The following is a 24,875-nucleotide window of genomic DNA, read 5'->3' on the forward strand; positions in this document are numbered from 1 at the left end:
CACCACTGCTCTCAGCAGACCACCACTGTGCTCAGCAGACCACCACTGCTCTCAGCAGACCACCACTGCTCCCAGCAGACCACCACTGCTCTCAGCAGACCACCACTGCTCTCAGCAGACCACCACTGCTCTCAGCAGACCACCACTGCTCTCACCAGATCACCACTGCTCTCAACTGGGACAACAGCAGTGCAGGCTAAGCTGATACAGAGAAGCCATTAAAGTAGCCTTTAGGTCTGTTGATTTCCATTGTGGCCAACTAGAAAAAGCAACTGAAGTCAAGTTAGTGAAGAGAGCTAAACCTAAAAACCTCAACTATACAACTACATTTAAATATTCAAATATTATGTCTTCCCACCAAACAGCTGCTGGCCTTTGAAGTCATTTTGTACCTTGTGTCTCAATTTCTTCATCTGTGAAGCGTGGTAACTCTACATTACAAAACAGCTTTAAAGACCAACAAATACACATTCCTATTGTGAAATACCTGAGCTCCCAAAGCCCTTCTTGGAGTGATACTCAGGTCTCTGAAACAAAGAATCTTGAAGTCCTAAACACACACACACACACACACTGTTCCACATTGAGAGCCAGGCCAATCCAAGGCTTTCAGAGGCCCTGCTGAAACAACAAAAAGAACCAAGTTTTATGTCCTTGCTCAGGAGCAGACTTGGCAAGGTTTAGTCTGGGGCTGCTGTCTGGGCACCAAACAAGTTAAGGTGTTGGTTCCTGGGTACTTGGCTTTTCCCCTTGAAGAGACTGGAGTTATCAGTCCCAAGGCCACTGTGCTGAGCATGTGGTATCACAAGTACATTGCAGACCAGGCTCCCTTTGTGCAACACAGCAGCTTGATTAGCATCTTGTGGACTTTGTCCCATTGTGTGACAGCCAGTTTCTACTGACTTTATCCATGTCTCCCCTGGAAACTGTATATGTAAGATGCTGTATTTCTTAGTAAGTTTGCTTAGCCTAAGACATAAGCCTAAGACCTCCTGATCCCAAGTTAATGTTTTCTTTATTGTCTCATCTTCTGGCTTCACTCTCCTTAGATTCCGTCACTGAAAAACAACCTGCTGATCCAGGTCTGCTCCAAGTACTAAGTGAGCAAGAGGCTTTGGTCATCTTCTCACTCTGAATTTACACAAGAGGAAACTAGCTCACAAAGGGGAGATGGAAGAGCAACATATAATAGCATGGAGAGACAGGAGATGCAGCGCCAAACTCAGCTCTGCCATTAGCCTGCCCCGTATTCTTGACAATCAGTAGGCCTTCCCTGAGCCAACATCATAAAATAAGGGGCTAGAAGGGTGCTACGGAGATGCTATGGTACGTGAGCTTCAAAAAATGTCTACGTTTTTAAAACTTCCATTTCTACAGAAACTTGTGAGTTAAAAATGAAGCCTGGAGCTAGAGAGATGGCTCAGCAGTGAAGTGTGCTTCCTGTTCTTCCACAGGGCCAGAGTTCTCAGTGCCTGTGTTGGGCAGCTCTGACTGACAGAGACTCAGTGCATTACTCGGCCTTACCTCCACATTGACATTCCGGATCTGCACGTTGATCAAGGAGAACTCCTGTTGCAGAGTCTGGGGGAGGCCTAGCTGGTCTGATCTCTTCTCTTCCAGCAAACTGCTGGGAGGGTCTTCCTTTATGGCTACCAGGAGAAAACCGCAATATTGGAAATGTTTTAGTCAGTTCTGGGGTATCTGCTATGTAACTCTGGAACGCAGAGTGGGGTCCCTCACCTAGGACATCAGTTACATTACCATCTTCCTCTCCGTGGCTTAAGCTGGGCTGGTGATCTATGTCTTGAGGATGTGGGGTCTTCTCTGGTTCCGGCAGGAGAGAGATGCTCTCAATGAACTCATCAACACCATCCAGTATGTCATTGGCACAGAGCTGAAAGCGAGGGCAAAGGGTGGTGTGGAGAGTAGGCTTCAATGCTGAAGTGTTTTCCTAGTGTGCCCAAAACCCTGCGTTTGATTGACAGCAACACCAAAAACCAAAAAACCAAAACATAAGGATAAAGATGTAGGGCTAGAGATGTAAGAGAAATGGTCACTGTGTCTGACTCAAGAGTTCTTTCCTTAAAATGGGAATCATAAAGGACAGAGAGTAGTCAAGAACTGGCACCCTCGAGCTGGGGAGATGGCTTAGTGGTTAAGAGCACGGACTGCTCTTCTGAAGGTCCTGAGTTCAAATCCCAGCAACCACATGGTGGCTCACAACCATTTGTAATGAGATCTGATGTCCTCTCCTGGAGTGTCTGAAGACAGCTACAGTGTATCTACATATAATAAATATAATCCCAGCACTCGGAGACAGATGCAGGCAGATTTCTGAGTTTGAGGATAGCCTGGTCTACAAAGTGAATTCCAGGACAGCCAGAGCTATACAGAGAAACCCTGTCTCGAAAAACCAAAAAAACAAACAAACCAAAAAAACACCAAAAATATATACATATATAATAAATAAATCTTTAAAAAAAAAAAAGAACTTGTACCCTCAAATAGGTTTTACCCATCATCAATATTCCTTGGTTAAATAAAAAGGATAATTGACTCTATTATCATATTGTCTTTTTCCATCATGATCAGAGTAAAAATGCTGAGGGAAAAAAAAAATCTACTTAAATTCCAAGTCTTAATGGAGTTATTCAGCTAACTCACAAGCACAAATACCATAAGCCCAAGCATTTGGACCAAATGGTATGTTCTGGAGAAAAAGATTTAAAAGGTGATAAGGTAGCAGACTTGACCAAAATGCTCAGGTGAGTTTAAACTAAGCAGTGCTGTAATCTTCGCCCAGCATTTCCCATCAGCCCTGGGGGAGCTGGTGTGAAAGGTGCTCTCAATGCTGTGGGGTATGAAGTGCCAGTGAGCCATGCTTCTCACCGTCAGGTGATCCAGCCACTGGATGAGAACAGGACTGTCCCATGACGGTTCAGAGTGGCACACAAGTACCACTTCCATTGATGTCAGCAACAAATGCTCATATGTGAAAGCACTGGAGGGAGCTTCACAGAGAAGGCGGTGCTGACGAGCACAGGGCAGGCTCCCCAGTCATGGGGAAGAGAGACAAGTGAAAGGCTAAGCCGTGTGCTCACTGTGGTATCCGTCGTGTGCAATACTAGGGCAAAGGGGACATAAATAGAGTCTGTAGCCTTACAGCGAAGACTACTTTAGTTCTGAAAGACCTCCAAGTCAGTGTGGCATGCACAGGCCACCAGACCACCACAGGCACATGTTAAATGTCAGCAAACATTCTCTGAGTTTTTGTATCTTTTGGTTAAATTTCTAGTGCATCCACTTAATATTACTCTATAATACCACTGAATACATACCCTCTGCATTTGATAGTCCACTCGCCACATTCTCAAGGTCTGATCACGGGACCATGTAACCAGTTGATAGTCCTTGGATCCTAGAAATCACAAAAAACAAACAACAAAAAAACACAAAAACAAAAAACAAAAACAAAAAATCCACTGAGTCAATATTGTTGGTCTCACAGAACTTGAACCAGACCAATGACTGACTGTAATGAACATTTGTAAATGATGATGTGTGGACAGAGGGGTATACTCTGGGACACACTGTGACACACTATAGCTCCCATACTGAGATGTTTTCTATGCCTTGTTTGGTTTTTGTGTTTGTGTGTGTGTTTTATTTTAGACACCAAGTTGCAAGGGCAGAAGGTGAGGAGACAGGGAGATGAGTGGGACTGGGGCTGATGATGTGAAATTCACAACAAATCAATAAAATGTGTTTTAAAAAAAATCATCCAGATTTGACATCCATTTTGTTACAGACAGCAGTGGAGTATGATTCATTCACAGTGCATATAACCAACAAATAGTTACTACACACCTTAGTCCGACAGGTACCTGCCTAGGCCCCAAACAGTGGCACAAATGAGATTATCTAGCTTTATAGAGCTCACATTCCAATGGTGGGAAGAGACCAGCAGATAAACATACAATAAAATCCTGGTGATAAGCAGCAGGAGATATAACAGCAGAGGCTAGGACTCCCTGGGGAAGTCTCAAGAAAGCAGAAACATAAATGAAGTGAAATAATAATTGACAAATTGACAGACAGGGAGTGACGCTAAGACCTAGTGTCACCTAAACTTTGACCTCTGCAAATGTGCTCCCAAGGAGCTCGTAGGTGTGTAAAAATAAATTGTGTTCTATGCATCGTGGGATCTCATTGTTCAAAATGTTTTTGGTTTTTTTCTCTTTTGGTAAAGTGACACATCTCTTTATGAAGTAAATACTCAGCCTTTCAACTCTCTTGATCAGCTGAATCGTGTTTTTTAGATACTGGGTCTAAAGGGATGACTCATTTAGGGTGCTCCGTGAAACAGCGTATAAAGCATGAGGGTACTAAGGTAACTCCAGAGCATCTGCAATCTCCCTCCTGGCCAACTTCATACAACAAAGAATTTAGAATAAATTTCACTCAATTCCCTCACTTCATACATGGGGAAACCAAGGCAACAGACAACATGCTCTGTACTCAGTAACAGGGTAAGTGGGCTCTGGACTAGGGTGAGTCCCCACATCAGTCCCTTCTCTGCATTTTCTCCAGTATTTCAGTTCACCCTCTCTGAGTCACTGCTGAACCCCATTCTCTAGTCTCATGTTCATGGGCATCAATGCTTTGATCCAACACCTGTCCTCACATGCACGGGCTTTGAGGACAGGGTAGACCTGAGTGTCCTGTAAATTCAGCTCCAATCCCTGCACCTTCCATGCCATTCCCACAGACTCCCAAGGGTCCTTCTCACCACTGACTTCCTTCACACATCCTCTTCCTGCCTTCACCAACTCTCCATTCTACTCCTTGTCCTGGGCGTAGCCAGCAGTTCCTGCTGCTTCCCTTATACCACCTAGGTATCTGGCTTCTAGCCTCAGCCTGCTTTGGAATTTCTCTCCTAATGACCAAACATCTTCCTTTTTGTTCAATTACATGTTTTTCTCTCTCTTCACTGTGATCCTTCAGCAACACCCAACCCTCTGACTACTGGTTCTTTCCTTTTCCCTTAGCTGCCACATCCTGATCCATTCCCACAGTGACGACCAAGCCAAAGGTCGCTCCAACAAAAACGGACTAAGAAGACATGGTAGTAAAAATATACCAAAGCAACATTAGGTCGGGAAGAAGGTCAAATTTAAGCATACATTCAGAATAATTAAATTTGTGGAAAGCTCAAAAAAACATACAAATTCAAACCAGCTTTAGGGATTCACAAATTGGTAGTGAAAGCCAGGGGTATACCTTAGCAGCAAGTCCTAGGTTTAATCTCCAGAACCAATAGACAGACTGACTGACTGACTGACTGACTAGACAGAGAAGAAGGCAAGGAGGAGAACAAGAGGGTAGGTGGAAAACTGCTATTGGTTTGTTAAGGTTTTATGAGGTTTTGGGTTTTTTCAGGGAGGAGGATTGTTGTTTGTTTGCTTTCAAGACAGGGTTTCTCTGTATAGCGCTGGCTGTTCTGGAACTGGCTCTGTAGACCAGGCTGGCCTTGAACTCAGACATGGTCTGCTTCTGTCTCCTGAGTGCTGGGATTAAAGGCATCAGCAACCCTCACAGTAAAAATTGCTATTGTGGGCTGGAGAGATGGCTCAGCAGTTAAGAGCACTCACTGACTGCTCTTCCAGAGGTCCTGAGTTCAGTTCCCAGCAACCACATAGTGGCTCACAACCATCTGTAATGGGATCCAATGCCCTCTTCTGGTGTGTCTGAGGACATCAACAGTGTACTCGTACACATACATAAAATAAATTAATAAATAAATCTTTTTTTTTTAAATTGCTATTGTTATGGCTTGGCTCTGGAAGATTCTAAAGTCTTTGGCCCTTGAAATGGTTTTTAAAAACCCCAAAAAACAAAACAAACAAAAAAACAAAAAACAAAACAACAACAACAACAACAACAACAAAAACACCTCTCAACTTCTTCCTGGAGCAGATCTCTTCCAAGCAAGAGAGATACAATGGAAGTTGGAGAAGAGAACTAGGGAGAGGGAAAATGTTGCACACTCTGTTTATTCATCTCTAATTCAACACAGCCCTCCCTTCCTGCCTTCCATTCCAGTCCCTAGAGCCAGCCCTGGTCTGCTACTTCACTATGACAACATGACTGGCAGAGATGTCCAGCAGAGCTCAGGAGAAAATCAGAGCACAGCCCTCCCCACTCACTCACCTTCCTTCTGCCTCCTCCACTGGAACTCCAGCACCACATCATCGTGCCCCACAAAGGTGTGAACTGGAGCGTTCAAGTCAGACGCGTTCCACAGGAGCAGGCTGTTCTCCCTCCGCAGCTGGGGAACCATCACGGTCACTAGCCCGTTGCTGAACGGCTGCAGCCAAGAAGGGGAAGCTGGACTTACTCCATGTGGAATCAGCCAAAACCAAACCAAAGCTGGAATTGTTCCTAACTAAAATAAGCTACATGATAGCCACCAGGCATGGTGGCTCAGACCTGTAATGCCAGCACTGAGAAAGCAGAGGCAAGAGAATTGCCACACCTTTGAGGCTAGCCTGGTCGACATCTCAAATTACAGGCCAGGATAGCCATGGCTACACAGGAAGAACCTATCTTTTTCTTGTTTTGTTTTAAGTTTACAAGACAGGGTCTTTCTGTGTAGCCCTGGCTGTCCTCAAACTCACTCTGTAGACCAGGCTGGCCTCGAACTCAGAGATCCACCTGCCTCTGCCTTCTGAGTGCCAGGATTAAATGTGTGCCACCACTGCCCAGCTTAGAACCTATCTTTAAAAAAAAATTATGGAAAGCTCAAACTCATCTGGGGAAAATTTTGTCAAATATCATATGATGTCTATTACATACAGCCTCTATGGAACACAGCAAATGAAATATGAGACTAAGCCAAATGCTTGGATAACTCTGGAAATTCTACCATAAGCAAATGGTTCTTTCTGGTCCATGTCCTAGCTCCTCTCCGTGAGTATGCAAAGCTGGCTGGGAAAATCTGCAGGCAGACGGGCCAGCAGAACACCGTCCGCAGGAAGCATCACCCTCTCACTGCCTCCGAACAACACGGAATCAACGCAGAACTTAACTACCCCAGGATTGCTGTTTGACTTAGTAAAACCCAGTCTGCAGGGGAACTGAGGGCCCGTTTGGTTTATAACCCGACTGTTATTGAAGGAAAAACACATAGTTACACAAGAGCACATCTATTTATCTTTCCGTCCCCTCCCCATAACACTCCCCAACCTTCCTGTTTATTTTTTAAAGCAAACATGAATGCAGAGATGTCAGCTCCTAAGAACTGTGTCTCATTTCTTGGCAAGTGATCCCAGATGCAAAACAACATAATGTCCAATTATCTTCTTCGCTTCACAATGTCCCAGGGTGACAGCCTAATGCATAAATGTTGTTTTGTTCATCCTGGTGCTTGCTTTCAAAGTGACATTAGAGAAGATACACTTATCTCTGACTCACAGCTATCACTGTGCCATGGAAAATGGCTGGAGGTGGATAACCGGCTACTTGTAGCATTCTGTGATTTACAAAGGACATTCATATACATTATTACCAATGGAAGGCAGATTGATATTCCAAATGCCATGAAACTGTCCACTTTAGAATGGCAAATATTATCACAATAATAAAAGGTTGGGGGCCAGAACAGACAGCAGCAATTAAGATGCTGCTCTTCCAGAAAACCCAAGTTCCATTCCCAGCATCCACTGCAGGCAACCCACAAACGCCTCCAGCTCCAAGGGATATGACGCCCTCTTCTAACCTCTGTGAGTACCTGCACTCCCATGCTATATGTACACACATATGAAAAAATAACAATAAAATCTTTGAGCCGGGATGATGGCTCAGCAGTTAAGAATGGTTGTTGCCCTTCCAGACAACCCAAGTTCCACTCTCAGCACCCATGTTGGCAGATTCATAACTGCATGTAACTCAGCTCCAGGGGCTCCAACACGCTCTTCTAGCCTATGGACACTGACATGCATGGTACACACACAGAGATAAATAAACACAAAATCCTTTTAAAACATATAAAGGGCAGAGTGAAAAGTGTTCTTCAACTTTGCAACTGAAAAAAACTACGACTTAAAATGAAGTATGTTTTCCAAGGCTACAAAAACATTAAGCTGGCCCCAAACCAGGTCCTCTGAGTCTACACCAGCGTTCTTTCTCCTATACCTCAGCAGTGTCCGTCTCTGGCCCCTCTTCTCCATCCTACCCTGCTGAGCTACTTCGGTGACTAAGAACCCACACAAGCCTGCTTCTCTGTGGAGCACCTACCGAGCACCCCGGAGGCTGAGCACCTAAGGCCACTACTGTACACCAAGACAGAGGAGAAACTCCCTCACAAAGAAATCAGAAAAATGTACACTCCAGACAAGAGGTTTAACAGCTCACTCACCGTGTATCTGGCTTTCCAGACAGGCACCTGGCAAGGGAGAATATTGAGGTATTTCCGAGGCTGGCGGTAATCCCAGAACTACAAGACAGAAAGTTTGAGAAATAATAAATGCCATTTTTAAAAGCTCAGCAACTGAAGTAAGCATGGCCCTCAAGCTCACTGCTTTTCATCCTCCAAAGAAATATTTCAATAGTGTGTTTTCAGTTCCTCCTCTATAACCACGGTACTGTCAGACACACAGAGAGCCCTTCCATCTACACTAGTCAACATCGCATGAGGATTTCTAGACCTCAACAGGACACACAGGGCAGAGCAACTGCCTCTCAAATAACCACTGTAGCTAAAAGGTAAAATGATGGGTTTGACCCTACATTACAACTAAAAGCAATTTAACACTAGGCAACTCACGGCCATCAGACAGACATTTAAAACTTTTCTCTTTAATCTTACACAATCTTTACAACAAACACTGCAGGATGCTACTAATCTCTTTCCCAAATGCAGATTGGCGTATGTTCCTGTTTCCTGAGTTTGGGAGATTAGGGACAGAAACCCAAATGAACAAACAGACAAACATGTCACTTCCCAACACAATGCAGGGGATTTACAAACCTCCAGAGAGAACTTTCAGTCCATTACATAGAAAGGCTTGGGCTCAATTTTAGCTAACTGTACCAGAAAGAGTACAGCTATGTAAATCCAATTAAACATGTTGATGATGATGAAGTCACAAAATTGCTAAGCCAACTTCTGTGGCCAAGTGCTGACCTGCAGGGATAGAGACTTGACTGCAGAAGGATGGTGGAGCAGAGATGACCCTACCCCATCACCGCTTTGATCAAGGGTGCATAGCCTGATGCCACAGCTACAGAAAACAAGAAGAAACACTGTCTCTAAGATCAATCAAAACTGACAGGGCTCCTGAACATAAACCTTGAGCAGGTCTTAAGTTCGAGACTAGCAAAGCTCTATCCTGTCAATGCTGATGTGTGAGGACATAACTGTTACAGATATGATAATTTGATGAGGAACTGCTGGCTTGCCACCATGAACAGATAAAGGACAATCTTGGTGGCTTTAACCCTTGTGTGGGCCTCTTTACCTCTGTGTGTACATCTGGCTTCCTTACAAATCCTTTTCAGATAAACTTTTCTTTCCTAAATGCTTTCTGCCTCTGAATTGCAGAGAGGGAAAGAAATCTGAACAGATTCAGAGGCTCATCAGTCTGCTGCTACACCATCGCATCTGCTGGTCAGCAGAGCCGGGCTGACACACTCAGGATCAGTCCGCTGCTACACTATCGCATCTGCTGGTCAGCAGAGCCGGGCTGACACACTCAGGCCCCCAAGGAGCACGTGCACTCATGAAGCACATGGAGCATACAGCAAACTGCATGTTTCCTTCCAAAATGCTACCACGCATCCCTAACGTCTGCCACACAAAGCTCCTCCAATGGCCCCAGTGGGAACCACTCACCTTGACAGAGTTATCTTGACTGGAGGTGGCAAAGATGTGCTCACTGTCTGGGTGCCAGTCCAGGCCGTGGATCTTGGAGAGGTGGGCTGCTAGATACTCCACGGCTGTACTGGGTTTCTGCAGCACAATGACATCGTGTTTGTTGACTTTGAAAGAACTCTATTGAATGGCTACCACAAAACGAACGGTGTGCTGGGCACTGAGGGGACACTAACGATCTCAGGACAGTTAAGCCTCAACCTTTCATAAGCTCTCTTTGTTCATAGCAAATAAACCCAACAACAGAAGACTTACCCAGACCCTTCCACATGTCTACCTGCTCCAGCCTAGTGTGTGATTTTAATAGAAGATGCAGGTAATGGCTATTTCTTTTCCTTTCAGAGAGGACATTTCTGTTCCCCTTCTGACACAAGAAGAGGGACTGTGACAAACCAAACCTCAACCATGGGGGTAAGAGTATTTTAGTGACTGAGTACTAAGAGCTCCAAAACACCCTATGCGCGTGCACACACATACTCACATACTCACCTCTCTCTCTCTCTCTCTCTCTCTCTCTCTCTCTCTCTCTCTCTCTCTCCCTCCCTCCCTCCCTCCCTCCCCCATCCCTCCCCCATCCCTCCCACTCCTGACATAATTTGAAAATGTTTAAAAAGAAACACTACAATTTTCCTTTTGTAATGCAGTTATTCTAATTCAACTGAAGCTTCAGACACTAAAGACATGTATGTCAGGGTTACGTGGAACTCTAGAATACCAAAAGCAACTTCTCGAGCCAATAAATAGGGTGCAATTTAATTGAATAAATTGTGAACTCACAATACTCCTCCCCTCAACATGTAAGTACTAGGATTACAGACATGTGAGCCAAACCCACCTTTTTAAGAACATTTACTTACACTGAAATGTGTGGTAAACTGAATAAAACCAACCAGATTCAAAGAAGGAAGGAAAGAAGGCAGGCAGGCAGGCAGAAAGATGGCTACTGGTAGACTGGACCAAAGATAGAGAAAACAAAACCAGACATTGCTAGGCCATTCCAGATTTTTGGACTCTCCTTCTCTGAGAGCCCTGGGAGGCAGACTTCAGCCTACACACTGCGCAGCGCACCCCAGCAGGTCCTACAGCCTTCGCCAGCAGACAGGATGAGCCACTCCCAAGCCCCCAAGCTCTGCTTCATTTCCCTCTTTTCTTTCAAAAATGTGTAGTGTTCTCTGTACAGCCAGGACTTTACTATCGGCAGCTGGGTTGGGACAGTCATGAAGACGCCCTCTCTACAAAGGCTGAGTATCTGTAGCCCCAAATTTCACAAAGCATGGAACAGTGATTGTACCCTAGACTGTATGGAGCTGACTCTCCCGCCTGTCATTACCCCATGGACTAGCAGGTGGTCAGTGCAGGGAAAGCCTCACCCACCACACTCTACTAATGCCAAGAGAGCAGACTCCCAACTGACCATCCATTATACACAGGAAGCATACGGCAAGCTCTGCATGCTCACTAGTACATGGTACATGAGGCTATCTGAGGCTGACAAAATACACAAAGGAAGAGGTAAGCATAATCAGTCCCCTGCCTCAGAGATCTATGCTGGGAGGACTGAAAATGGCAGAGGCCCCAAACCAAAGCTTTCACTTTGCAAACAGGGGCAGAGACAGGAGGCGAGTAGGTCATTCCCTACAAGCACTGGGTCCTAAAGGCTTGACCTCACTGATATACTCACTATTATTATCTTGATTTTGAAGACAAAGATTCTGAGGCCAGGTGTGCTGGCAGCACACTGTAATCCCGTACTCAGGATGCAGAAGTGGAAGGAGAGACTTCAAGGTTCTCCCTCTCCTTGGAAAAGTTTATTTATTTTTATTTTCTGTGCAAGGGTGCCTTGCCTGCATGTAAGTGTATTACATGAAAGCCTAGTGCCCAAGAAGGCCACAGGAGAGTATCAGACCCCTTAGAACTGGAGTTCATGGTTGTGAGATGCCATGTGGACTCGGAATGAAGGAAGAAGGGGTAGACAGTGCTTTTGCTACAGAGGCACCTCTGCAGCAGACTATTCTCAAGAGGGAGGGGGACAGGAGAGGGTAGCATGCTGGCCATGGCAACACAAATCTTTAATCTCAGGACTCTATGGGCAGAGGCAGGTGGCTGTGAGTTCAAGGCCAGCCTGGTCTACACAGTCCTGGTCTACAAAGTAAGCTCCAAGCCGGGCAGGGATACACAGTGAGACCGTGTCTCAAAGAAACAAAACAGGAAAACGGACAAAGACAGGAAAGCCGTTGTAGTGGCTTCCCTGATGTCCTAACAGGGAGCAGCAAAGTTGGGCTCAGCCTTAGGTCAAGGCATGTTTACCAACCACTGATCACAAGGGCTTATTTTCCACCCGCCTTCAACAGCAACTCGGATGAGAAGCAAATGTCATCTGGTTACAGTGACATCTTGCCATGCCCACTCTTCAATGTGTTCAGGTGAGTCCTGGGACTCAACAACATCCTCTCCACACCCTCTGGGAAGAACCAAACACCAACTACAGGGAAAAGTCACAACGGACAGGTCACTCACTCGCTTGTCCCATATCCGTACGTCACCATCGTGACTGGTGGCAAGGTAGTTGGCGTTCTTCTTATTCCATTTGACCTGGGAGGCACCAGCTGCAAAGGAAAACAACATGGGGAGAGTGGCTGCCCTCGATGCCTGCGAGGCAGGGGGGCATGTCCAGGGATGCTGGGTAACAAGCCCTGGTCCAGGAAGCCCGTCCAGCTTCTATGAGGGCACTGGCTCTGCTGGTACAGATTAAGAAGAAGCTGTAAACAAGCGAGTTCACACGTAGGAGCAACAACACAGTCCCCTCCGAGGAAATCATCTCCAAGGGAGACACACACTATTGGGGTGAGGAGCCTCTTACGGGAGCAGGAGGGGATAGTTAGGTTAGTAACACTGTTGTCCTAAGAATCTGACTCACTCTGACCCCTCCCACCCTACTCTGTCATTGTTGTTTCTACATATCGTCTTAGGGAAACACTAACTCAAGCCCTAGAATCAGCTCCAGGTTAGGCAGTTTTGACCACACGCTCTGTACCCTATTCCTTTTGTTTTTCTTGTTTGAGACAAGATCTCACTATGCAGACCTGGCTGGCCTTGAACCCACAGAGTTCCGCGTGCTTCTGTGCATCACCATGCCCCGCTCTACACATCCCTCTTGACTGTCATCTCCCCATCAGCACAGGTAGTTTTGGCCACTGGCTCTGAGCACATGGACTTGGGATAACAAGAACTGGCCTAAGCTCACCAATTAGGCTGGGTGGCTGGCCTGTGAGCCCCAGGGACCCTCCTGTCTCTCCCTCTCTAGATCTGGGACAGGAAGTACGCACCATCACACCTGGCTTATTTTACATGAGTGCTGGGGATCAAAACTGGGGTGTCCACGCTTGGAAGGCAAGCACTCTGCCAACTGAGCCATCTTTCCAGCCTTCAGAGATTCCATACGAGTGTATGTGTACGTATGTGTAATGCATAATAAAACATGGGATAAGTACTATAATACCCATATTTAGCTTCAAAATAATCACAAAGGGAATGAGGGTGAAACAAAATGGAACATATGGTAACAACTATTGAAGCTAATGGTGAGAAGCTTGGAGCAGAGTCAGGTCAGCCTGAAGCAAGCATCTGGCACCATGGGACTTAGCCACCATGGAGCATGGACTGTGGGCAGTCAAGAGTTGTGCGAAGGATGAACAGGAAGGAACTGGGGAGGACAAGCCAGGGTGCACACACTCACCTACAGCCGACAGTGCAACAGTAGGTTTCCTTGTGTCTCTGAAACAGAGAAAGCAGAACTCAAATGCTCATCATCATGTACCAAGAGCCAGACAGCACGCTCCACTGTCTGCTCACACTCTGGTACTCTATTCTAGGGACATTTAGACTTTACAGTGCTTTAAGAACCGTAAAATAATGTGTAAAGAGAGATCTGTTTGTCCAACGCTTCAGATAAGAAAGCCTGGGTTTCAAATCATTTGAGTGGATCCACAGAAACAAATTACAACGTTCATCACAACCCAGGTAGCCCATGTGTGATATCTGACAGGAGAGGAAACCATAAGAGTCAGAACCCTGTGCTGGCCATGGGTCCCCACCTTTAAGCCCAAGCAATACTCAGGAGGCAGAGGCAGGTAGATCTCTGTCATTTCCAGGCTACCTTGGTCAACATAGCAAGTTCCAAACCAGCCATAATGAAGAGTGAGACCTTGCCTCAAAAAGAGAATCAGAATCCCTCCTTATAAGAACTACCTTCTTATAGGAGGTAGCTGAGGTGGTCAGACCCATTAGAAAGAAACTGGAACTGCAGCTGGCAAGAGCTGAGTGCTTCGTTCCAAGTGCTGCAGGGAAAGGGGGGTTGTTTAAGGTGTAAAGTTTACAATTTGTAAGACAAAGCTTTGCAGACAAGATAATGTAGTTACAAACATATGACATTGCAATTTTTAGTGAAGAATAATTACTCTGGATACAAAACAGTGCAACAGTTGACTGCAGAGTCAGAGGGGGTAACTTCCACAGAGACACATGAGAGAAGCAGGTGGCGCCCTGGTTATTAAGGAAGCTCACTATTTATTGTTTCTTAAACTTCCCAAATTAACATTCCATTTTCAACTAAGACATTTTTATGTAACCCTGGGGCTCACGGGTTTATAAAACAGGTGTAAAATCAAAACACCTCAGATTCATTCTGTGGTTGATTTTGAATTAATTTTTAGGTCACTGAATGTTCAAAAATCTTTTCTTGGGGCTGGAGAGATGGCTCAGCAGTTAAGAGCACCCTCTGCTCTTCCAGAGGTCCTGAGTTCAAATCCCAGCAACCACATGGTGGCTCACGGCCATCCATAATGGAATGCCCTCTTCTGGTGTGTCTGAGGACAGCTACAGTGTACTTAAATAAATAAAATAAATCTTAAGAAAAAAAATCTTTTCTTGTTGCCAATTTTGTGTTCTAACAGCCTCACCACTTCAGGCGTATCTTAAATAATGCCAATTCAGGGTCTTCAGGCGTATCTTAAATAATAACGCCAATTCAGGGTCTTCAGGCGTATCTTAAATAATAACGCCAATTCAGGGTCTTCAGGCGTATCTTAAATAATAACGCCAATTCTGGGTCTTCAAGTGTATCTTAAATAATGCCAACTCAGGGTCTTCAGGGTCTTTTCTCTTTTTTTTCCTTAAATTTTCTTCTTCTATTCTTTCTTTTTTTTGTTGTTTTTTGTTTTTTGTTTTTGTTTTTAAGACAGGGTTTCTCTGTGTGGCCCTGGGTGTCCTGGGGTTCACTCTGTAAACCAGGTTAGCGACAAACTCAGAGATCCACCTGCCTCTGCGTCCCAAGTGCTAGCATTAAAGGCGTGTGCCGCCACGCTGGGCTAATTCGGTGTCTGAATGATGAAAGCACTTGCTGCTGCATGTACATGAGCGGTACTCCCCAGTCCTGGCCCTTGCTTGGCTCCCTGAGGACTCTCCATTTGCTGAAGGCTCCCCTCTTCTACTTCAGAACGCCATGATTCTCCTCAGGTGTTGTCCTGAGACCCATAGACTTAAGAGCTGGTCTGCAGGTAAGGTGGCCATATTTGGTCAGGTTAGATACACACACCTTACTGCCTCAGACCACTGTTGCTGGTTTGAACAGTCTGTCCCCCTCCATCTCTGGCTTGTCACCTGTCTACACTCCCAGCTGGTGGGGTAAAACGATAAAAGTCCCTGCCATGTGGGAGATAGTGACCTGGCAGCCACGGGGCCTCCAGTACACAGGGGGCCCACTCGGAATGACCAGCTCTGACCATCAGCAAAAGAGCTGCTCCTGGGCACGGCAGGCCTCAGGCCGGGAGCTCCTTTGGCTTTACTTCATGAGGTACAACCATATGATGAGGCCATTGGCTTCCCTACCCCGTCCCACCCCAGACAGACGGGGAACAGAAGCCTCACAGAGCCATAAGAGCTAAGCAGATGTCTTAGCAACTCATCACTTGCCCCCTCTGCAGACCAGCTCAACTCGCAAATGCCAGCATCTGTGCTGCTTTGCCAAAGCGTCTGGTCTCTGAAGATTGCTTTCCAGAACCCTGGCAAGCCTAAAGAGTCAAGGCATTCAGACTTCTGGGGGCAGCCATCAGCTCTGACTGCAGTCCCCTGTTCCCCAGGCCCTCCTCGGGTCACAGCTGAGGAAGGAGTTTCCTCGTGGCCGTCCATAACTGTCTGTCTTCTCTTTTTTTTTTTTTTTTTGGTTTTTCGAGACAGGGTTTCTCTGTGTAGCCCTGGCTGTCCTGGAACTCACTTTGTAGACCAGGCTGGCCTCGAACTCAGAAATCCGCCTGCCTCTGCCTCCCGAGTGCTGGGATTAAAGGCGTGCACCACCATGCCCGGCTTGTCTGTCTTCTTTATCCCTGGCAGCTCTTCTCTTACCTCTTACTATACCTGCTCTCACAGCCTGGTCTAGGATCTGCATCCATGGGAACCAAACTAAGACGCTTAAGCTCTAACAAAGTTCTCAGTGCTCCACCAAAAGGCTATGGCCTCTCATTGTTCTTACTTAATATCCCAGATGTAGATGTAGGTGTCCACAGAGCTGGTGACCAGGAGATCTGGCTCAAACACTGCCCAGTCCAAGTCGCTGACAGAGACAAACAGAACAACAGAAAGACAGAACATCAATGTCATATTCAAAAGCACTAACAAATTCCGTTTCTAATGGTTTCATGTCTTCAAAGTATGCCTCCTAACACGGCTCAGGGCAAGGCACTGAAGCTCTGTGCGAAAGAACAAGAGTTAACCGAGCTGGGAAGGAAACTCAGGTCCGTCTCCCTAGAACTGCTGGCCATAATCCTGTCTACTCTTGAAAACACATGGGGCATTCACCTCACAACATGCACGGAGGCGGATGCTGCAGACACCGCAGGGCCGCAGCAGGAGGATGCTGCAGCAAGCTCCTGGCCATCCTGCCCTTTTTCTGAGTCCTGACCCATAAAAGCACAGCTTCCTTTTCTTTTCTTTTTTTTTTTTTCTATCTCTTTCTAAGCATGCTTTCTCTAAAGTTCCCCTCCCCACAAACGTGGCTGACCCTCCACACAGGTTTGACCTAAACTGCCTGGCCTTGTCCTCTTCTCCACCTTCCTCCTCCTGGAGGCTGTGAGATCGTGGCTAACCTAACCCTGGAGCTTTTCTTTGCAACTCTATTAAATTGCCCTTAAGCCTTAAAAACAACAGCAAACAAAACATAAGCTCCTCCCCTCCCCTAACAAATCCCACTCTTCCACTCCCTACTCTCTCCTTCTCCCCTGTCTCTGAATAAACAGACAAAACAAAAAGGAAGCATAGCGTGATCTCTGAGTTACCAACCACGGGAGCCTTGGGTAAACCTTAAGCAGTGACAAAACTGTTCCTTCCTGCCTGTTACCCTCAGTCCTAGGAAAGGCAGCAATCCTCAGACACTGTGTATACACATTGTGTACACACACTGTGTATCTAACTTTTCCTATCACTTCCAGGTCAGATGACTAACTTTTCCTATCATTTCCAGGTCATCTCCCCCAGCCCCACACTCCCTGCTAGTACTCTCCAGGAGAAGGAAACAGCAACCCTGTAGAAAAGAGGATCAAGGAACTCTCTGGAAAGCAAGCCCCTCGTGGAGGCAGCTCTGAAGCAGGAGCCCCCTGAGGCTCCACCCATGGCTGCTGCCTGTGTGTCTTGGCATGCTGGCCACTACGGACACCAAATAGGGAGATTGTTTCATAACAACAACTCCTTCCTGCAGCAAAACTCAGCCCTGACCCTGTACTTTGGTCTAGGCTGTAGCCAAGTTATACTTCCTAAATTTTAAGTGGCTGTGCTCTCAGTTATCTGTAGGCACTTTGCCTGGAAGTCTGAGCCCTGCTGGCTACTCAGGGCAAAGGCGATACAGCAGGTCAAGCATGTGAAGAGGCTGGCGTCTTCCTTTCATTCATCAAAGGACTGTGACGAAGTGAGACAGGCCAAGGAGCTGCCCAGGGGCAATGCCTACCTGATAACTCGAGTGTGCCCCTGTAAAGTTGTGCCAACTTCCCCGCTGCCATCTTTCCACTTATAAAGGTCGACCCGTTGATTACTCTGAGAGGAAGCGAGGACGAGAAGACAGTGAGTGGCTCGGCACATACCTGGGGTCTTAGCTCTCCTAACTGCCTAAGGTAAAGGAGGTGAGGTCATACAGGAGCTGACTTTATGGCAGATGCTCTGGGTTCAGCTTTTAAAAAACCAGTCCATTAAGTACTGGAACACAGCTTAGTCAGCGAGCATAAGAGCCTGAGTCTGATGCCCAGCATCCATATGAAAAGCTGGGAACAGAATTTCTGCACTGGGGACATGGAGAGAGGAGAAACTCTGGGGGTTACTGGCCACCCAGCTGAGCCAAATTAGTGAGTTCCAGGTTCAGTAAGAGATCCTGCCTCAAAGAATATGGTGGAGAATGGTCAAGAAAGACATCCCACAAGGACTTCTGGCCTCTACATACATGTATGTGCACATGCAAACACGTGCACACGGATACACACATACGCACGCGCACACATGAGCAGGAACACATATCCACATGACACACACACACAATAGTACTCATAAGGGGTCAGGCACAGAAATCTACAGTTGCTCTGGGGGAGTGGTTATCAATCTGTGGGTTGTGACCCCCTTTGGGGGTCAAATAACCCTTTCACAGGGGTTGACTATCTGCATATTAGATATTTACGTTGTGGTTCATAAGAGTAGCAAAACTATAGCTATGAAATAGCAGCAAAAATAATTTTATGGTTGGGGGTCACCACAACATGAGGAACTATGTTAAAGGGGCGCAGCATCAGGCAGGTTGAAAGCCACTGTTATAGAGAAAAGAATGGTGGCAAAGGATCTGGAGAAAGGTGCCAGAGATGACATGACCCAAAATCTTTTTGGAGAGTGGTAAGTTTCTCAGAAAACAAAACAAAGCTAGGTATAATCCTGGGGAACTTACAAATAGGCACTCAAAACCTGCAGAGGTTAACCAAGCTAATGAACTCCAATTAGGAAAGAATCCCATCCTTGGAAAGAATGAGACATTTTTTGTTTTATTTCTTTTTAATTATCTGTCTGTGGGGAAGGGGGATGTGCATGTGAGTACAGGTACCCACGCAAGCCAGAGAGGCCAGAAGTCCCCTGGAGCTAGTTACAGGCAGCTGCGAGCCCCCAAGGTGGGTGTTAGGCACTGAACTCAAGTCCTCTGAAAGGACAGTACTTGCTCTTAACTGCTGAAGCATCTCTTCTAGCTGCTGATGGATGAGGTGTTTGACCCCTCTGAAGGAAAAGAAGGCCAGCTCGGACCAGCTCCCATTCCTCCTCCTTGGAGTATATTTAAGTCATCTGCCATGCAATCCCTGGCTAGTTACACTGTCGCTAAGGAAGGTAACTCACTATACACAGAAATGAAGGCATCCACTTGCTTCTCATTAAATATTTGGATTCACTCCCTAGAAACACAAAGTCTGACACAGACCAGGGGCCAGCAGCAAATTACTTATACATACAAACCTGCAGGGCAAACCTCCTTTTGTATTTTTATTGGGGGAGGGTGTTTAGCCTTTGTGTTATCTATGCAGTAAGCTCATGCTTGGTACCCATGGAGGCTAGATGAGGGCGTCAGAGCTCCTAGAACTCAAGTTACAGTCAGGAGCCACCATGTAGGTGCTGGGAATCGAACCCAGGTCCTCTGGAAGGTCATCATTCCAGTGATCTTAACCACTAAGTCATCTCTCCAGCTCCATAAACCTCTTTTTCCCCTTTTACTGAGCAGTGACGACTACACTCTCTTCTTTGTACAGGACAAAGACTTGCCAGCTCTCAATGGTACTCCTTAAATGAACTCACCGAAGCTGCAAAATAGTGTGCAAAGCTGTCATGAGGGTTCCACTGCACAGCTCCAATGTCCCATTTGCTCTGGCGGGAGATCTTCCGGTGACCTTCAAAAGGGGCATCTAGATTGACGATGTACAGGAATCTTCGGCTAGAAGGACATCAGTGTTATAGCCTTACAGCAATGTAAGAGCATGCACATGGCGCTAGAAAAGCACATCCAGAATTGCATACAGCTTGCCCCAAACTCTCAGTTACTAGCACATGACAATAATCTATTGTCAAAGGCACACAGGTGGCAAGTGCCACCCAAGCTGATGGTTACGCAAAGGGGACAGTGTCTCTGTGACAGCTACTTCTATGGTTGGCCTTCACTCCCACATCCATGCATCAGAGTGTGTCTGGTCCCTCTGAGCTCAGCTCCTCCCCCAGCCTTTCTCAGTGCCCATGGCTGAGATCCATATTAATCCCACTGCAGGAGCTGCATTTCAACTGTGTTTTCTCTATAAGAAGTCTACCAAATGCTAAGGCTCTTGTCTCAATTCACCTGTAGGTCTGGAAACTACACGATGTCTAAAATATCTTTATAAGCCCGGTATTACCAGGCACAGAGCTTTACAGTCAATAAATGTGTTAAACATTCTTGTTACTGGACCGAAATCCTGCAGAAAAATCTCAAATTCCTCTGCAAGTCTACTACTTGGAAATGAAAACCAGATCTATCTGGAAGAACTGATGACCCAAGAAAAAGGCATAACAATTAAAGTAACATAGTAAAGATGTCAATAGCAAGTTTACAGTGTCAATCAATAGCCAGCCTGGTCTACAGAGTGAGTGCCAGGACAGCCTGGGCTACACAGAGAAACCCGGTCTCAAAAAAAAAAAAAAAAAAAAAAAAAAGAATGCTACATAATTTTTAAGAAAGAAACCTTGCTTGGTCAATGAATTAACATCCCTGCAGTAATTTCATTCCTGGGGAAGAGGAGACAGATAGCTCTCTGGAGCTGGCTGCTCAGCCAGGCTTGTGTTATCTGTGAGTTCCAGACCAACAAGAAAACCTACCTCAAAAGTGAACAAAGTAGACCGTGACTGAGGAATGACACCTGAGGTTACACACACACACACAATCATTTTTTTAATTCTTTCAGGAAAAAAAAAAACAAACCAAAGCCCAGTTAGGTAAACTGAATAAGTGTCCAGAGAGCCCAGATCCCCTCAACCCGCCCCAACCACCTCTCTAACCATACTAGACCGATTCCTCAGTGAGACAGTGTGGTGACAAGAACACTGTCAACTCAAGGCCAAACTACAAATCACTAAAATGTGAGTTCACTGCTTACCTATGAGAGACAAAACAAAAACAAGACCAAACAAAACCTCAAATAACCCCTGCAAGTGCCCTTGTGGTCCTTAGGATATGAATACTAAAGCCTCAGATTGTCCTCATACATAAAGATAGTTTTTGATTTCCCAGGAACTTATTTATACTTTGTTCCCCAGAACTTGTTGGAGACAAACTCCAAAAGCTCACTTACCCAGAAAGCACTGCATGCTGCCCAAGACAGTCCACAGACATGGCAGTCGCCTGTGAGAAGGAACACAGTTTTAGTTCTACTGACAAAATAACCAGGGCAGAAGACAGACCTACCTTTGATTCTTCTTCCTGTTTCTCAGGAAGTCCTTGGCTGACAATAATCCATCCTCAGGTGTTAGTGTTCTGCACTTTCCAGTGGCTCTCAGCCTTCTTAACGCTGTGACCCTTTAATATAGTTCCTCAGCTGTGGTGATCCCCCCAACCATAAAATTACTGCATTAGTACTTCATATCTATAATTTTGCTACTGTTAATGAATTGTAGTATGTTTTTGGAGATAGAAGTTTGCCAAAGGGTTGCGAACCATTGCTCTTTTAGTTCCCACCCAGATCTTTTTTGTTTGTTTGTTTGTTTTCGAGACAGGGTTTCTCTGTGTAGCCCTGGCTGTCCTGGAACTCACTCTGTAGACCAGGCTGGCCTCCAACTCAGAAATCCTCCTGCCTCTGCCTCCCAAGTACTGGAATTAAAGGTGTGCACCACCACACCCGGCTCCCATCCACATCTTACATTCACTTTGACAAATGATTGCTTCTGTTTCACACACACACACACACACACACACACACACACACACACACACTCACACACATACACCAGGACTATACACAACCAAGACAGCATATTCTAAGTTGAGAAGAAAGATGTTCTAGAGCCCTCAGAGAATCTGACTAGCACAGAGCAAGAAACAGCTACTAACAAGACCTTCTCCTCCAGAAGCTAACCTGGAACATTGCTACCTACATACCCATAGAACACCCATTTCTTTCCACAGCACATGGGACCTTCTTGAAGCCATATGGCATATTTCTCAAATACCATCCCTATTGGATCCAAGGTTTTATTCTTAATATTTTAGCCATTGAAGCCGGGCGTGGTGGCACACACCTTTAATCCCAGCACTCGGGAGGCAGAGGCAGGCGGATTTCTGAGTTCGAGGCCAGCCTGGTCTACAAAGTGAGTTCCAGGACAGCCAGAGCTACACAGAGAAACCCTGTCTCGAAAAACCACAAAAAAAAAAAAAAAAAAAAATTTTAGCCATTGTTTATTAAAGGGTTACATGAAGCTATTGTTATGCAAGTTCACAATGTACTTTGAGCACATTGTCACACGGACCCCTGCACCTCACTATCCTCCAAGGTAATATTGTTACTAATGTGTCCCATCCACATTCAGTCTGAAATTCCATCTCGCAGATCCTAGTGAGCATCAATGTCATGACTCAGAGCCTCATCTCCAAGTCTGGACCAAGGCTAATGAAGGTACGGCATGTGGCTGCCTGAATCCGGCAGTTATAGCCTTACCCTCTCATTCCTGTATCATCTGTTTGGTCACTAAATGCTCTCAGTTCTTTCCAAGAGAGCATGCTAGAAGAACTCACTTTGTGAATGCTGCCACAATCATAACCTATGAATGGCAGCACCAACCCCACCCCCATTGGCTTCACTAATGGTTTTCTCACACATATCTACCACTCAAAAACCATGTCATCCCTAGTCCTGGAGACATGAAGCCAGACTGTTCGCCCAGAGGGTGAAAAGTGGATAGAACATCCTTCATAATGCCCTAGAATCCTGAGCAGAGGGAACCCTAGCTGCATGGGCAAGCTTGGCGCCATACCAGCTCTAGAACCCGTCTGTGTAATGTACAGATTAATGCTGTAAAGAGAACAAGATGGCTTCTCCAACAGGGAGCAGCATCTTTCTAGAGGGCATCTCATGGAGGATCTGACCATAGCCCCAAGATTCTGGGTTCTTGATGCATACCCCTTGTGCCTGCTACACAAGGCTAATTAATAAAATACTCCTCTAGTGTGGCCAGTGGTTTACTGACATGAATAAGGAGCCCAAGTATCCATCAGGGGATGAATGGAAGATTAAAGAAAAGTAGTCACCATCACAGTAGATTATTCTTCAGCTTTTAAAAATAGAAATTCTGATAGATGCTACAACAGGAATGATTCTTAGGACTGCACCAAGAGAAACACACCCAACGAGACACTAGTACAAGATGGTTCCACTTAAGGCTTGTGTGGAGGCTCGAAAATGTCCCATCAGTTTGTGTGTTCAAACCCTTGTTCCCCTGTGGGTGGGTAATGTTATGGATGCTTCAGGAGGTGCTGGAGGAAGCCATGGGAAGCAGGCTTTCCTGCTTTACCCTACTTCTAGCTCTCCCTGTGTTCCCTGTGTGTGGTTGGCATGTGATCTCTCAGCTTCCCCTGCCATTATGGACTCTCCCTCTAGAACCACAGCCCAATTAAACCCTCTCTTTAGTTACAGTATCTTATTACAGCAACAACAGCCAACACAAAAGGTTGACACACATACAGCAGGAGAGCTCACAGAGACAAAGCAGAGGCTGACAAAGTTGTAGGAGTGTTGTTTAGTGAGTATAGACCTTCTATTTGGGAGGCAGCAACTGAGAGAGTTAATCACACCGGCCAGTTAACCTAGAGAGGAGATGGGATTCCCATGCCACCTATGAAAGACAGATGAAGGGGTCCCAGGGAAGAACCTGACGGTGACCTCTGGGAGCTGGGAGCAAGTAAGAAGGCAGGAATTTCTGTCCTAGCCCCTAGAAACTGGATATTGAAATCCACCTGAACAAGCTTGGAAATGGATTCCTCTGAGGTGAAGCCTCCAAGTAGAAACACGGCTCAGAGATGCCTTGATTTTGGCAATGAGGCACTGAACAAAGAAACCAGCCATGCAGTGCCTGGATGTCTGACCCACAGAAATCTGAGCTAAGAGATGGTTATTGTTTTAAGTTGCTAAATTTGTAGTGTGAGGCATACAGTAACGGAGCACTAAGAAAAGACAATCTGGCAACAGTCCAAAAGTGCCGTGCCTTTTGTCTCAGGAGCTCTGCCTCTGGTATCTACCCCCAAAGCCAGCAAATGCTTTCTGGACAGAGCTGTTTACTTACAACTCTAGCATCTACACAATGGAATGCTTCTAGTAGCATTTTTAAAAACACAAAAATGCATCAAGACTGCAAATATATTGTAAATCACCATATTAAGGGATCTTTTACATTTATTTATTGATTGGGGGGTAGATGATACATGTGTGCCACAGTGTGTGCGTGTGTGTGTGTGTGTGTGTGTGTGTGTGTGTGTGTGTGTAGGTCAGAGGGTAACCTGCAGAGGTTGGGTTTCTCCTACCACATGGGTTCCAGGGCATAAACTCACGTCACCAAGCTTGGTGGCAATCGCCCATATCCACTGAACCATCTGTCCAGCCCAGAAAGTTACTTTTTAAAAGAAACCACTAATTAAAAAAAAAAAAAAAAAGCTGCCAGTATGTCTGTAGGAAAACATAGGGAGATTATGCTAGGTTGCCACCATGAAGAAGTGGAAAGAAGGACGTTCTCTCACCAAAACAAGAAGCCATCTGCCCAGAGAAAAGGTTGAGCTAAGGGGACAGGGGCCACAGTCCAGGGTCTTACTGCTGACAGGGCTCCATACATGAGATAAATGAATGTATGTGCTAAGTGAACAAAATGGCAA

General features: G+C 45.8%; 1 protein-coding gene across 4 annotated transcripts in view; it reads right to left on the reverse strand.

Annotated features, from left to right (window-relative positions):
• Wdr59 (WD repeat domain 59) overlaps positions 1-24,875 on the reverse strand; it is a 72,660-nt gene that overhangs the window by 35,366 nt on the left and 12,419 nt on the right. For all 4 annotated transcript variants that reach the window (XM_029480629.1, XM_029480628.1, XM_021170561.2 and 1 more), the window contains exons 2-13: positions 21,313-21,362; positions 19,793-19,928; positions 17,925-18,010; positions 16,458-16,538; positions 13,668-13,705; positions 12,449-12,537; positions 9,893-10,009; positions 8,417-8,494; positions 6,211-6,367; positions 3,339-3,418; positions 1,762-1,894; positions 1,525-1,649 (exon numbers count right to left, since the gene is read on the reverse strand). In XM_029480629.1, coding sequence (XP_029336489.1) covers positions 1,525-1,649; positions 1,762-1,894; positions 3,339-3,418; positions 6,211-6,367; positions 8,417-8,494; positions 9,893-10,009; positions 12,449-12,537; positions 13,668-13,705; positions 16,458-16,538; positions 17,925-18,010; positions 19,793-19,928; positions 21,313-21,362 — 1,170 coding nt within the window. The remainder of the gene's footprint in view (positions 1-1,524; positions 1,650-1,761; positions 1,895-3,338; positions 3,419-6,210; positions 6,368-8,416; positions 8,495-9,892; positions 10,010-12,448; positions 12,538-13,667; positions 13,706-16,457; positions 16,539-17,924; positions 18,011-19,792; positions 19,929-21,312; positions 21,363-24,875) is intronic.

Source organism: Mus caroli, chromosome 8 (genome assembly GCF_900094665.2).
Source record: "Mus caroli chromosome 8, CAROLI_EIJ_v1.1, whole genome shotgun sequence".
In the NCBI taxonomy this organism is placed as follows: Eukaryota; Metazoa; Chordata; class Mammalia; order Rodentia; family Muridae; genus Mus; species Mus caroli.